Source organism: Phragmites australis, chromosome 3 (assembly GCF_958298935.1).
Source record: "Phragmites australis chromosome 3, lpPhrAust1.1, whole genome shotgun sequence".
Classification (NCBI taxonomy): domain Eukaryota; kingdom Viridiplantae; phylum Streptophyta; class Magnoliopsida; order Poales; family Poaceae; genus Phragmites; species Phragmites australis.
In genome coordinates, this window is record NC_084923.1 from 19,292,117 (window position 1) to 19,306,613 (window position 14,497).

At 39.9% G+C, this 14,497-nt stretch overlaps 2 protein-coding genes across 5 annotated transcripts; both read right to left on the minus strand.

Annotated features, from left to right (window-relative positions):
* Window positions 1-1,306: 1,306 nt before the first annotated feature.
* LOC133912567 (uncharacterized) lies at window positions 1,307-6,152 on the minus strand. 4 transcript variants are annotated; one of them, XM_062355380.1, is made up of 7 exons: window positions 5,840-6,152; window positions 4,393-4,519; window positions 4,076-4,314; window positions 3,709-3,967; window positions 2,721-2,900; window positions 1,900-2,055; window positions 1,307-1,818 (listed from the first exon to the last, which is right to left on the minus strand). In XM_062355380.1, exons 2-7 carry the CDS (start codon window positions 4,411-4,413, stop codon window positions 1,642-1,644), a joined length of 1,032 nt encoding a protein of 343 aa, XP_062211364.1. In that variant the 5' UTR covers window positions 4,414-4,519; window positions 5,840-6,152; the 3' UTR covers window positions 1,307-1,641. The 4 variants fall into 4 exon arrangements, with proteins under 4 accessions (XP_062211364.1, XP_062211365.1, XP_062211362.1 ...); XM_062355381.1 differs by having other exon boundaries at window positions 2,844-2,900; window positions 4,076-4,519; XM_062355378.1 differs by having other exon boundaries at window positions 4,076-4,519.
* Window positions 6,153-10,150: 3,998 nt separating this feature from the next.
* Window positions 10,151-14,268, minus strand: LOC133912569 (uncharacterized). The gene is made up of 4 exons (XM_062355382.1): window positions 14,126-14,268; window positions 11,028-11,213; window positions 10,810-10,849; window positions 10,151-10,445 (listed from the first exon to the last, which is right to left on the minus strand). The coding sequence occupies exons 2-4, from the start codon at window positions 11,208-11,210 to the stop codon at window positions 10,381-10,383; spliced, it is 288 nt and encodes a 95-aa protein (XP_062211366.1). The 5' UTR covers window positions 11,211-11,213; window positions 14,126-14,268; the 3' UTR covers window positions 10,151-10,380.
* Window positions 14,269-14,497: the final 229 nt, after the last annotated feature.

Consider the following 14,497-nt stretch of genomic DNA (forward strand, 5'->3'; position numbering starts at 1 on the left):
TTCAAAATTGAGAGAAACAACTACTCCTGTGTCCTCTGTAGACATCAGCGGGAGGAAACAGCTTTCCACTTGTTTTTTGAATGCAGCTTTAGTCAATCCTGCTGGGAATCAATAGGTTTGGAATGGACTTGCACTCTGCCATTCTTCAGTATGATACAAAATACCAGACAAAGCTTCAACAAGCCTTTCTTTATGAAAATCTTCATAATAGCTGCTTGGGGAATCTGAAAGCAAAGAAATAATATGATCTTTGATCAGAAGCAGCCTTCTCTTAACTCATGGAAAAATACCTTTGCTGACGAAGTTCTACTTCAGGCTAATAGAATAAGGAAGATTTAAGAACTGAGCTATTAGAATGGACAATCTCAGTTTGCCCTAGTTTAAATCTCTTCTATTAGTGACCTGTTGGCCTCTCCTTTCCTCTGTTTTGGAGTTTCCAAACTCTTTTAGGTTTTGTATAGTCTTCCTTACTTTGTACTTACTTTTATCTTTTAATATATTTCTCAGTAGGGGCCTCTCCTGCTGAGTTTACCCCTTTCAAAAAAAATTGACGAGGACTCTACATATTCATTCCAGGGTCCAGTCTATCAACTTTCACAGGTGCATTTCTTTGCTTCTGCATCCAGGCTGGTAATTTCATTTTATTGACAATTGATAATGTGATTAGGTGCACGCATGCTTGCATAGTTGCATGTGTTGGGTTGGGTCCTTATATTTGTTGGGAATAATCATACTGCACCGACGGTTCTTAGAATCTCAAGACTGCGGCATAATCTGGGAGTAAGGCTCTGTTCCAGTAATCCGCATGCAAGTGGCAGGGTACACATTTTTCGCTTTCCCGAACAAATATTTAAAATAGTCGGTAAATGTTGTTAGTTCCAACATTTTCAAACTCTAGGTTTACGCTTCACAAACAAATCTTTAATGTACTGGAGTAAAAATGTGAGTTCCAACATCGGTGGCAACTTTAGTGAGCAACATATGTGACATTTGAAATCAATATATGCAACAAATGCGAGTGTATAACTTAGTTACCTTCTAAAACTAGTTCAAAATCCAAAACAAACAAATTTACCACATTAAAGCATTGCAAAACTTGAAACTTAATATGCAACAATTTGTGGAAGTATTTGCAAGGAAACACTTTGCTGCAACAACTGAGAACTACCCCAACCAAACAACTGTTGGGAAGGATACAGAGGATTTTAGCGAATTCATGATAAGTGTTTAGAGTAAAAGTTGGTGCTATGAGCATATGCTGAATTGGCATGTTCTCTGCTTGATTTCAAATGAAAATAAAAGGCACGAGAAATTCAATTGCAAGTATTGTCACATGGCATCTGGACATTGTGTTTTTCGTTTAAGTATTTAGAGATGGAGCTCAATTGCGAGCCACCATTGGATGGCACCCCAAAACCAGTAAACCTATACAGAATCTAAAAGAGGGGAAAAGAACACATCAATTTTTGTCATCTCTGCTTCATTCATCTTTTCTATTACATCCTGCCTACAGAAGAATGCTGTAAGCAACTGCAATCCCTCATGCTTTTTGGACGGCAAAAAGAAAAAAAAGAGACTATTTCAAACCCTTTGTTAAAAATGAAACTATGATCCATTTGACCCTGATGTAATCAGAACACGTCACTTGACATAGTCTGCATCATCAAGAAAGCGCGCATACTCTGTCCTGTTTAGCATCTCGCTCACATCCTCCCAGTTATCGACAAGGTCCGGGAGGGAACTGGTGTGGATCTTCACATGCTTGCTGGACAGCTTCCTCACTTGAACTCCAAGAAATTCTTGCACTCGAGACAAAGCCTGCATACAGCATACAAACTAATACTATTGAGCAATCTTAAGGCTAATCCGAAGTTGAGAAGGTTTATGTGTGCTCAGTACATTTGTGTCGCAGATCACATCCTCGTAATAGAGGATCATGTGGCGTGTGCTGCTGAAGTGATGCAAACAACTTCTCATGGAATGTTCAGCATGTCTGATGCTTGCAACCAGAGCTGACACGTCCATTGTTGGCTTGAATCTTGCAAGTATCTCAGCCTGCCCAGAATATAGGGTATGGACGGGATAAAGTATTTTTTAGTAAGAACCAGACAACATAATTCTCAGTGAGAACAAAAGGATTAATATCAGATCAGAATAAGGATAGCACACAATCTGAATATAGAATTGCAGTAAATTAAAGTATGCTCTATTCACGTTTTCATTTTTGTTTTAATTTCTTTCTTAAAGTAATTGAGGGTCAGTTCTTTTATTTCTTTTTTGTCAGATTGACAGCCAAATAATCACCTCTTATAGAGAACACCCTGTTAAATAATCACATACAAGAGGCCAGATGAGAATAAAATGCTGAAACTGAGAAATTTCAGCACCAATATCAGATTACAGGGAATGCGTCAAAATTCAATGGTACGCACAGCAATAATTGACAGTTACGAAATTTAAGCTGAACAAGATGTAAAGAACAGAGTCCACTTTTGAATATTATGAAGAAAAAAAACATCGCTTTCTGATGCAATGGTTTCTACTTCATTGTTTTTCTCAACATTGCTTAGTTTTCAGAAACTGACAGATAACTTTCATATTGGTCATGCTTTGGGCTGTGCATAATTTGATTCATAACTACAAAAATTACAAGAAATTATGTGATAAGTAAAATATTTCAGATATATCTGAGATTGCATATATATGAGAGTGAGAGATACCTCCTCTTTTGAGTGAATGTGTGCTTTATGTATGCCATTCAACTGCTTTGTTTTTCTATCATAGTCGTTAGCCAATACAGAAATAAGCCTCCGTAATGTATTTTTCCGGAAGAGAAATATCACCTTGGCACCTTTCTTGTTTAAATATTTGACAATGTCTTGATAATGTTCCATAAGTCCCTGCAAGTGAAATAAAACCACTTCAATGTAATCCACTGCTTTTATGCTTTATATCTAGCTTTGCTCACATCGATAGCATGATTAGTATAGCTGCATTAAATCATCAAATCACATAGTACAAGAGCATACATAAAGATGGTCTTAGGTGAGTATTGACTTGGTTGATTACATTTGTTAGCACTGAGAAATGTATCAGATAGCCCAAGGATGCACATGCATGTTTGATTTATGCATCCACACAAACATACTAAATACTAACAGAAAATTAGCTCTTCAGCATTCCTGAAAAGGTAGTCTTGATTATTGGCAAGTTCCTAACCTTGATAGCTTCACTTTTTTTATTCGTTTTCATAGTAAAATCAGTTATGTTGACCACAAGTAGGATGGTTGTGCAAGTCCCTTTTGGCGATAAATACATAACCAAAATAATTCGTTAATAGACATTACTTGTAGATGCAGACATGCAGTCCAGGAAGCACAAGAGAATACATGTGCCTACTTTAACTAAGTGGCCAAATTTATATCAATTAAGGTTCCTTGTTATTATACTTGTAAATATTCTTGCAGAATTTTGAGCCTTCCAAGGCCAAATAGGGATTAATTACAATGTGAATGTGAGATACCAGCAGAGTTCTCCATGTTTCCATCAACATGAAAATATGATCAAAGTTCAATAGCATGGAGTGAAGGATACATGCTAGGGCTTAAGGTTTGCCACTTCAGGAGCAACCAAACAATTTGACTTTAGAAGTATCTGAGTGAACCTTACCATGGACCCGGTAAAGGGGGAAATGCAATTATATCTTACCTGATTTAGCATCCACTTCAATCCAAATGCAGCAGTGCATTCATTTTTTGCTGCACTGGTGAGCAAATCCATATTGTACAATTTATCAAGAGTGCTAAAAATAGTTGAGATATTTTCTCTTCTATCTCTCACAGAGAAAATTTCACCATTTGAGCTGACATTAGGATGGCTATTCAGCAAAGTCTCAAACCAACCACTTCCTGATCTTTGCATAGATACAATAACAAAGAAACTGACTGGAGTACATGCGCATTCGCCCCTGTGAACCAGAATATGAGTGTAGAAACATGGTCAGAGAACACAACATACACATCACATATTCACTTATAGAACAAGAGAGCAGTTATCTATCTTCAAAGAAAGCTACCTATCGTAAGTCATAGGCTTTGGAAAGTGCACATATCGTATATGCTCATGTGGAATTGCAGGCCTCCTGCAGATACTTTTTATTTTCTCTTTTTCGCTGGTCAATATTTCTTCATTTTCCAAAGTTATCTGATTAAAGGACAAGTAGCAGACATAGAAGCCAAATAATGCAATGAAAAAAACAAGAATGGATCGTAGAGGAAACGCTGGTCCCTTTGAACTTTTTAATGAGCAAACACTCTGTAAATATGGAAATCGATTATCAGTGATGTTAACAATAAATAAGTGCGATGAAGAAACAAGATTCCCCATCATTACCATTCTCTCTTGCAACAGCATTTGCTACATCAACTGATTGCTTGTTTTCTTTGCGTAGCATGTGAGCAAGAAACCAATGTCTCTGTCCTCATTGATAACACACCTCACCTTTTGTGAATTAGTTGTACTGCATTGCATTTAAAGAATTTCAAAGTTAGCCCTTGAGCAAAGAAAAATATACACATTTTGGGATATAAAAAGATTCCGTTTCCAGGAAATGCAAGGACACTTTGCGCTCCAAAAAGCGTGACCAGGAACAAAATTGATCACAATATTTAGCAGCTTCAGAGCGACATGTTTCTCCATGAAGCACTTAAGAACCTATATGATTATGGGGGGGGGGGGGTGCGCTAAGAAATGCGAAGTACAGGAATCATGGGCATTGTTGTACCTTTACCAATGATTGTGCAGGATTAGGCAGAAGAATGTAATGTCAGGCTTGATTGAACCAAGACTGGCAAATAAATAACAACCCCCCTCCGGGGGGGGGGGGGGGGGGTTGTGCAGCATACACAACTTGTTCAAACTGTTCGTGAAGCAGACCAGGAAACACAGTGTCTCTTAATGTAGGATTGCCTAATACACACATTTATCATCTTTTCCGCATCTCTCTACTACAGAATTCAGCATAGTGACTAGCCCTTTTCCCCTGACGTCAACACCCAACTGCATCATGCATCACCTAGAATTTTGCTGGTAAGAACCAGCCTACTACACAAGCAAGATTTTAAAGATAGTGACGGGCTGACAGCTACACGAGAGATGGCGACCACAAGGCGAACCAACAAGGATGGCTTGTCGAAGCCAACAACTAGGAGTGGGAGAAATTCTCCAAAGGTAATCAAGACCTACATTGCACCTGGATTAGACAAGACAACGTAAACAAAATAACACAAATTTTCTTCAGGCAATGAGTAAGCATTCTAACCCCCCTTCAACGACAGCTTCAAGAACGGGAGACAATACAATAGCAAACTTAGAAACAAAATCAGCAAGATGCAAAGCTCAACAATCTGAAGAGGAACCGAGAATGTCCCGAGCAGAGGAATATGCTTCAGCGCCAAGAACAGAAAGGAAGAATAATTCCAGGTGAGAATGCTGTCAAGAGTAAACTGCTGAAACAATGCCGCCTTACCGACACCTGTAGAACCAAGAATCCCCAAGCGCCAAGAAGAGAGAGATCGCTCAGCCTAAAGATGAAGTGGACCAACAGCCAATTCCTTGCAGGCTCGCAGAAGTTGAAGGGAAATACGGCCAGCAGGACCAAGAATACCCCCAAAGCTCCCAAATTGTCAGGCAAGGCGGAAACTTGGCACCACCACCAGGCTCCGGCAATCGACAGAAAGGGTTACACGAGCATCTCAGACTTTGCGCTGCTAAGTGCTACGGCCAAGAAAACCCACCCGACATGGCTCAGAGCCTCGCCGACAGAAGTGTACTTCCGTACCTGGTTCGTCAGCCGCGGCGAGGAAACATTGCAGCGAAGAGCCCAGCTTGGTGTTCACTTGTTGGTATGCGCCTCGAACTGGGAACGCTTTGCAGCAGCCGGCTCAAGGTTCGGGGGGCGGAGGAGGAAGGAAAGCTTGGAATTCGGAGGGAGGAAAAGGACTGTGGCGTCGCTAGCGGAGCTTGTTTGAGGTGTTCGGGAGGGACAAAGAAAGCGCGGAGGTGAAAGCGAGAAGCCGAAATGACATGAGACGACGGGAGCTTGTTTGCTGTGTTTCCTGCAACCGGTGCCGATTGGACCACGAAATGCTAGGTTTCGGTAACGAATAGCAGATTGGAACTGCTCCCTCGCATTCCAAATATAAGACCATGTCCTACATTTTCCTTTCGTGACTCAGAACTTGCTTGGGAAGGGTTTTTCGTTTTTTAGCACTTTAATGATTTTTTATTATAGTTCTTTTAAAAAAAGATTTTTAAGATCATTCTCTTTGCAACGATATTTCTCTACTTTTCTTTTATAAATCTATTAGAAGATAAATTGTTGAAGATGAGAAAAAATAAAGAGATTAGGAAAAAAAAGTGAATTAAGAAAAAAACAAAATAAAAGAAAAATAATTGAGGATGATCTAAGTCTATTTGGTGTTAGACACGAGGACAAGGTGAACCAAGCAAAAATATGTATTCAAAATAGGAGTTACTGGTTGCCGGACCCGTACTACAGCTTGGAACATGTACTTCTCGTCACAGGTTGGGCCAAATAGAAATATACTACTGCTATGTATTTGGGATTAATGCAATCGTTTTTAGAATAATATGACCGGCCGTATTTCATACTTTAGGTGCGTTTGGAACACGGGAACTCCATATACAACGATTCAATGTCGGTGCGAATTGAGAGATAAAAATAGAACCTCAAAGTTAAGTAGTATAGTACTAAAAGTCTGTTTGATTGGAATAATGTTTTTGGTTTTTAGACTTAAAAGTTGACTTCTGATTAATGATTTTTTGCTGTTGGTTTTTTAATAAGTTTTTAGCTTCTTAGTACATTAAAAATCAGAAAAACTCATCCTAGTTCGTTTCTCAACTTTTAATTTATTTCCTGGTAAATCAACTTTTTTAGTTTTTCAAAAAATAGCTTAACAACCAACTATTTAGTTAGGTTTCTAACTTCTAATAAGCATAAGTCAGCAGAAATTCAACCCAACACAGTCTAAATAGTAACTATTAAAGCTTAGCCATGGTTCGCCAATCTCAAACATGATGTGTGCTAGCAATCTGGCGCGAGTAACAGCTACAACTCCCTTCCATTGCATGAGACACGAACTGCGTGAAACAGGCAAAGTACATATGAGGGCTAGAAAAAAAATAAGTTAAAACCAGTAATAAATCTGGTTTAGCTGTGGATCCCGATAGAAAAATTATTATATTTAAAGATATTCTATTTAAATTTATTTAAATTTTATTCAATATATTTGATAAATAATATTTATTGGTGATTACAGGCAAAGTACATATGAGGGCTCGATTTTATTATGATATAGTAGTACCTGAAAATGGAACTCACGGATGAGCGTATCAGATGAGCGTACTAGAAATGTTGCTGTTACCTCCAACTTCACTTCACTCACATTACGTCGAGTCACGAGCAATGTATATTGTCTTTCTGTTTTACCGGCCTTCATTTAAGAAGGTTCATTTTTATAGACCTATATATATACTATCACATATATGTATTTATATAATATCTATAAAAACCGAACGTAACTTGGTGACTTAGTGCGAGGTTATTCACCCAGTCTATCTTAGGTTCCATCCCTAAGGTTGCAACCTAGGCGTTTCATTTCCACGAAATAAGTTTCCTTTCCTATATTCCCTTAAAAATAAAAATTAAAGTTAAATAATTTAAAAATTAATAAAATCATTATATACATCTCGCTATCAATATCTACATCGTCTATCGACTAGACTAGTTTAACGTGCTAATCGGCTAGAGAGCCGCTTGAATCAGGCACCACGATTGCAGATGTGCAGATGTGGCCAAGCGCTTTGGAAAAATACACTTCTACTTCTTCCAACCTTCACACGCATCATCGCCCAGTGTAAATTGTATTATCTTGGCCGACTTGGCCAAATCTTATGCAAACCGTAGCTGTCGAGGCGCACGACTAACGCTGCAAAAAAAATTGGTCAAATTCCGCATGACTAAAATACAACAATCTTTTAATTCGACCACGACGCCTCAATTACTTTGCAGTTTGCACTATACTCACCTAAAAAAAGAAATTGCGATCTGATCCTTTTTTTTCTTTTGAATCGGACAGCTGTATCTACATCTGTGTCCGCAACATCGTTGAATTAAATAATTGAAAATGCGAAGAAAATAGTTAAATATACTTGGCGTAATGGTCTGGCCTTAAGTACGGATCATGGAGCAGGTGAAGTCTGACACTAGAGCACTATACCGTGATTTGATATGTTATCTAGATGGTGCTTATCTGCGATCGTGGTGTACGGAGCGTTGGTGCCCAAACAACCAAGGTCAACTCTCGGATCAAGCGACGGTCCTGCCTCACTGTTTTTATAGGCTCAGCAAACTGTTTAAAATCAAATTCTATATGATCCGATCTAAAAAGATTTTTATAAGATTCTATCCATATTATCTATCTTATGATTCAATAATTAAACTGAAGATAAGAGAAAGAGTAAATACGTATTATTACAGAAGAAGAAGGTCTTTTGTAAGACCAAGTACTATAGGTCTTTTGTAGGACTAAGTACTACAGGCCACATGAACAAGACAAAATATTTCTTGCTTGAGTTTCTTAGTTCTCTTGGAAAATAATTTCCAAAAAAAAGAGAGTTGTGGATTGCACAAGTCACTGACAAACAGGTTGGGACTTGAAAGAAATCTCTCATCAGTGGGACACCATGTATCATGAGTCCACGATTGACCACACGCAAGGAATTTCGGTTCCAAGGACGAAAACTCCGGATCCTAGCAACTAATATTCACTGCTGCAACACAAAGCTGATCCCGTTGAACACACATGGGACAAGAAGACCATGCAAACCTAAGGATGGCAGCTTGCTCCGTTGAGTTAGGCCTCCCTAGATTTCATACCTGATAGGAGTGGATTCAGTTGGAAAAAATAGCTTGACGGGTGCCATTGAAACCCAAACCTAGCCATCCACCACTCATCTGTGAGGAGGAAGAAGGGGCCGGAGAGAAAAATATTGGAGCTGGTGGGGTCACACCTCTCCGATTTTGTCGTCTCCTTCATGGCACTGTTTGTCCACAACCATGCCATGATCCGCGCGCTGCCCTCCCCAGCGCTACCGCACCATACACCCACGTCGCCCTCCCCAGCACCATCCTTCCCAGCGCCTGCGTCGCCCTCCCCGACTCGCCCACGCTCACTCGCGCCACCCTCCCCGACGAGCCCCACACATGCCCGTGCCACCCTCCCACGTGGTCAGGTTTCAGGTCCTCATCGGAGCCGAGGGCGGAGATGATTTTACGCTTGGTATTGATTTTGGGACCGCGTTAGGTTTGAAGAATCGGGTTTTAAATCGGGTACAATCTTACTCCACCTGACTCTGACCTAACTCGTTTTCACCCTTACAAAGACCTGATGCATAATATACCATACAGACCTGAAGTACGAACATACCTACCAAAAATGCGTGAACCACAACTCAAAAACCATCACCAATGATCACAAGATTTGACTGGAACGCAAGCAGAGAAAGGCAACATGCAGTAGCTTAGACTATGTTTAAATCAGCTAGAGTTTATACAAAGCTGACTTGTTAAAAGCTGATTAATAAAAAGCTGACTAAGTAAAAAACTAGAAGCTATTTGGATCCCTAGATTATAAGCTAACTTATTGTTAATTTTATGTGTTAATTGTCTATAATACTCTTACCTTTATTATTGTTTTTTATCAAGTTAACACTTTCTCTGTTGCTGTTGTTCGATAGTGAATCCATTCATCTCTGGTCAGTTGCCCTCAGTTCTGGACTCTCTTGCATTGCACACATGGCAAAGGCAAACACATGGCTATACTGTGCAAGCACAAGGCGGCACCTAGAGACCAGAACAACCGTACCAGAACACAACTGATCAGCATCTGGTGCTTCCAAATGCAGCGTGGCAGCGAGGTTTCAACCAAGCAATTATGGGGTAATCATGTCACTGCGAAGTGATCATTATGTTAGGTCGAAGCACTAAGCTGGTCTCACCACGCTGTTTCTACTGGTTCAGAAATTAAATAAGCAGGTAAGAGATCTGATCACCACCAAGGCTTAAACAGGTAGGAAAGCGATCGTCGGTTAGATGGTCAAATCAAGACTTCATGCAAACACGTAACAGCTGCCCAGCATCCACAGCAAGATCAGCGAAAGCATGAGAAAAAGCAACAGACGGAAAGCTGAGCCAGCCATAAGCCAGCCATAACCAAGAGAGAATCTTATGCGCTACATAATCCACAAACTGGAAATTTTGATGCCCTTAAATCCCACAGAAAGGTAGACGAGTCCGCATCAGGAGGACAACATAAGATCTTCCGGCCTTGCGATGAAAACATCCTCAAACTCGCTGTTATCGTCTGTTGAAATAACAAAGAAACAGTGAGGTGTCTATGTGGAGAGGCTGTAAGGCTGTCGCAAGCAGGAGCCGCCGGCAAATATATAGAACCCAGTTAAAAAGGATGTTCTTATTGACCGTCCTTTAAACGAACGAGTAGACACATGAAACTTGCATAGTTACGAACAGGATGCCATAACCACTGCAGAGAAAGGAAAAGGACTACATGCGCTTTGTTCAGTCCTAGGTGCCAGTGAACTTCCAGGTTTGTGTTTGAAAATGATTATGGTTATTACAACAGACCAAATGGATCGCCCAAGCACTAATAACCAAATGGACCAAAGAGCGTATTGAAAAAAAGAAAGAATTTGAGCAAAGTTCTATACCTTTTCTCAGCGTCAACGCAACGATGGAATCATTTTCAACCTGGAAATGTAGATAGAAAAAAAAAACTTGCGTGAAGGACCAGAAACAATAATCGGAAAATTAATAAATTAGTACATACTAGTGTCTATCTTGGCTATTAAGCCCCTGCAGAAACAGTTGACATAAATTATCTTTAAACATGGACGGACCTCTGAAATATGCGCTTAATTAATGGTACCTTTTGATCTGCCAATGTCTTTGAGTCATCCAATATGCTGTTTGTTGCCAATAAGATCAGCCGTTGATTACTCAGAGGCTGATCTATCAGTGAATGCAGTTTTTGTTTAATATTTAAAGTTGTCTCTGTTGGATCACATTGTATGAAGTAGGTAGTCTTGTTCCTCTTCACTCGAATGTACATTGTCTGCATAGGGGAAGATGCATCTCGAATCAGTAAACAATCATGTCAAATAATATGTTAAAAACTCTTTGCCTGCAACAATCCATCCCCTTTACTCTAAGGGTTGAATATGGCCCAGCTATGTTGTTCAGTACAAAAACATAAGATGGACATCTTAATGTAATACTAACACATCCATACTACTTTCCAGATATTTTTACCTTTCCTTCAGACACAGGATACACAAAGATAATCACAGAAAGGTATGTTGAGCAAATCATGATCCAATTATTTGTTAATATGCACCAGCAGGAGTATGATAAGAAAGCACAATATGATAGCATAAAGAGCAGAAAGTACATTCTGGTATGGTTTAGAACAACCACGTAGGATGCATTCCGGTACATGGTACACAATAAGCAACAACCATCAACAGGCATATTTATGAGATACTGGTACCAACATTGTCCCTACATACAGGACATCTCAGGGATTGGTTCTTCAAACAGGGGTGGGTACAGGAACATAGTAAAGAATAGAAGGATGCAGAACAAGCAAGGATTAGTTCAGCTTCCAAAGTTAATGCTCTGTGGAATAATGCAAGTTTGCTTCTGACATATTGTGGCCTGAAAACTAAATAATGAATTTTGAGGATACAATCTTGTGGAAGGAATTTACAGGTAAGTTTGAGTCTGAAGTATTGTGACCTGAAAACTAAATCAAGGATTTCGAGGATAGAATCTCATACTAGGAATTTACAGGAGGAATATAGGGTGCAGGATTACCCAGATTAAGCTATATATGGCATAAAGGATAAAACAAATTTAGTGCCCCGTATTTGAAGAAGATGCAAACAGATTAAAAAGATATATAGCTTGCGCAAAATAGGATCAACAACAACATTTCTTACCCACAAGTCACGAGAAGTGTTGAAAAATATAGACATGAGAATATTTTCAGGTTCTAGCAACCCATATTCTATAATTCATAAACCCGACTACAAAGTATCACCTAGCATACAACAGCAAGGTTCTTGAACTATCCATGAACTATGACCCAGCAGTACGTCAATCTGAATGTCACACAAAGACAGGAAAATACACCCCAACAATACAAATTATATAATCCATTGACATGTCAGAGAGATGTCTAAGTTATCTAAAACAAAATCATATAAAGTATCTATATATATCAAATTTTAGTTCTTTTTCCTTTTTGAGATCCAATGTGCATTATAATATTCTATAATCCATTTACACGGCATTTGCCTGCACCAGGAGTCTAGGACTGCGAACAGGGATTCATTTCCTGCTATGTTACTCCTATTCCTTTCCTAAAAACATTCCATCCTGACAAACAATCTTTGTAGAAGGTAATCCCGAAGGGTAATTTCTCTGGTTCCATGCTATTCTATGTATCGCATCCTGTTTGGTGATCTGCAGCACATTCGATGACTTTGATGATTTGATCTAGATCAAGACACTCAGATATGAGATTTTCTGTGCACTGCAAACTAACATTCCACTTAAACATCTTAATGACACCTTATATTCCGTGCCACGAACCTCTTTCCCAGCCATTACTAACTGTCATACTAAAGCTCCTACAAAGTTCTCTTACATAATAACAGGACATAGCTTCTTTTAATTCGGCATGAGAAGTCAAGATAGCAATAAGATTTTTCCCACAATTCCTTTCTTCTTACTCACGAAAGCTGACCATTTATGTGCTCACAAGACATCACTTTTGTTTAGGTTTTTGTAAGAGATTCATAGCCTATGTTATCATTTTGCATGGCACCTTTACAAATTTATCACTGATTTGGAGTAACATCAAACGAGTGGAGACGAGTGAAAACCCACGAATACCCTTAGTACCAGAGAGTACCTTGCAAATCTTTATTATATCTATGATACGAAGGGCATCATAGCCATTTTCTGCTCCTCTCAATAGGTTGATACAGGAAAAGAACTGTTTTTAAGCGCCAAAGGTGGCAAGCAGGTAACAAATGCATAGAACAGATGTATCTGGGATAAGATTAAAGAAATACAGATCACTACGCGAAAAGCATAAGATTACATGTATCTTTGGCCTTTATAAAGACCCAGAAAGATTCACATCATCCCCGTGAACATAAGAGGCATCAAAAAGCACAGTTAGTGGTTCCCAATCTTTCGTTACTAGAAAAAAAAAGAGTAACAAAATCTAATGTAAGGAGGAGTAGTAGACGACAAGCAATAGGCACACTTGCTGGCACTACTGGATACATAGCGAGCTGGTTGCCCCGTTGATAGCACTACTGCACATGTAGCAAAATTGTAACCAAGCAATTGGCTCTAGGCCTTCCTCCGGCTCCGCTACTGCTCTCAGGCAATCCAAATTCTCAAGCCTACCTCAAAACACCTAGCCCCACATCGAAATCCTCAAGCCTACCTCAAACCACACCCTGTGGTTCCTCCAGTGGCGACACTACGTTGTAGTTTGGTGGTGCACATGCACCAGGATGAATCTAAATTTTACTACTAACGAACACATATTTACCATATAACGCTTTGAAATTACATGCGTTGCTCAATGCACGATGAATTAGTGCACCACCATCGTTTTGTCACTAGCTTCGCCACTGGGTTCCTCTAAGCATACTCATCGCCCCTGTCTTTGACAAGAATCAGACGCTCCCCCAATGATCCCACCCGGTCCTGCGCGGGTGAAGGGTCACGCGAATGAAACCCACAGGAGGCGACCACCTCCTCAGCACAAGCAACCTCCTCCGATTAGCGCGCGGACCCTAAAGATTAGGCTAGGCTGCTAGGGCGAGAACTGAGGTCCGGTTGCTACTACTGCAGTTTCGACCCAAGCACGGTCGCGCGTGGCCCCGCGCTTCTTCGACTGGCGGAAGGAAAGAGAGATGGATGAATCGATCGAGGGAGGCTTACCGGGTCCTCCTCCTCGCGCGCGGCGATGGTTCTTCCGGAAGGTCGCCGGCTCGCCGGAGGAAGGGCAGGGGTTTGTTTCGTCGCCACGGACTCCGGTCTGGAGAAGGGATGGCAAGGGCCCCCGTCCCCGCGGATATTTTTTATTTTTATATTTTAAATAAAATATTTGCAAATATATATATGGCTATTTTGTAAAATTGTAGAACTAGACTGTGTCGTCGTGACAGAACATGTTGTCCGTTGAAAGAGCGTCATATTGACCGTACTACCTATAGCCTGTTTGAAGAATGACAGGTCATGTTATCCATTAAACCGGTGACATGTTCTTTTCTTTAATGAAATAAGAATTGATTTTAGTTAGGGTTTACGGTT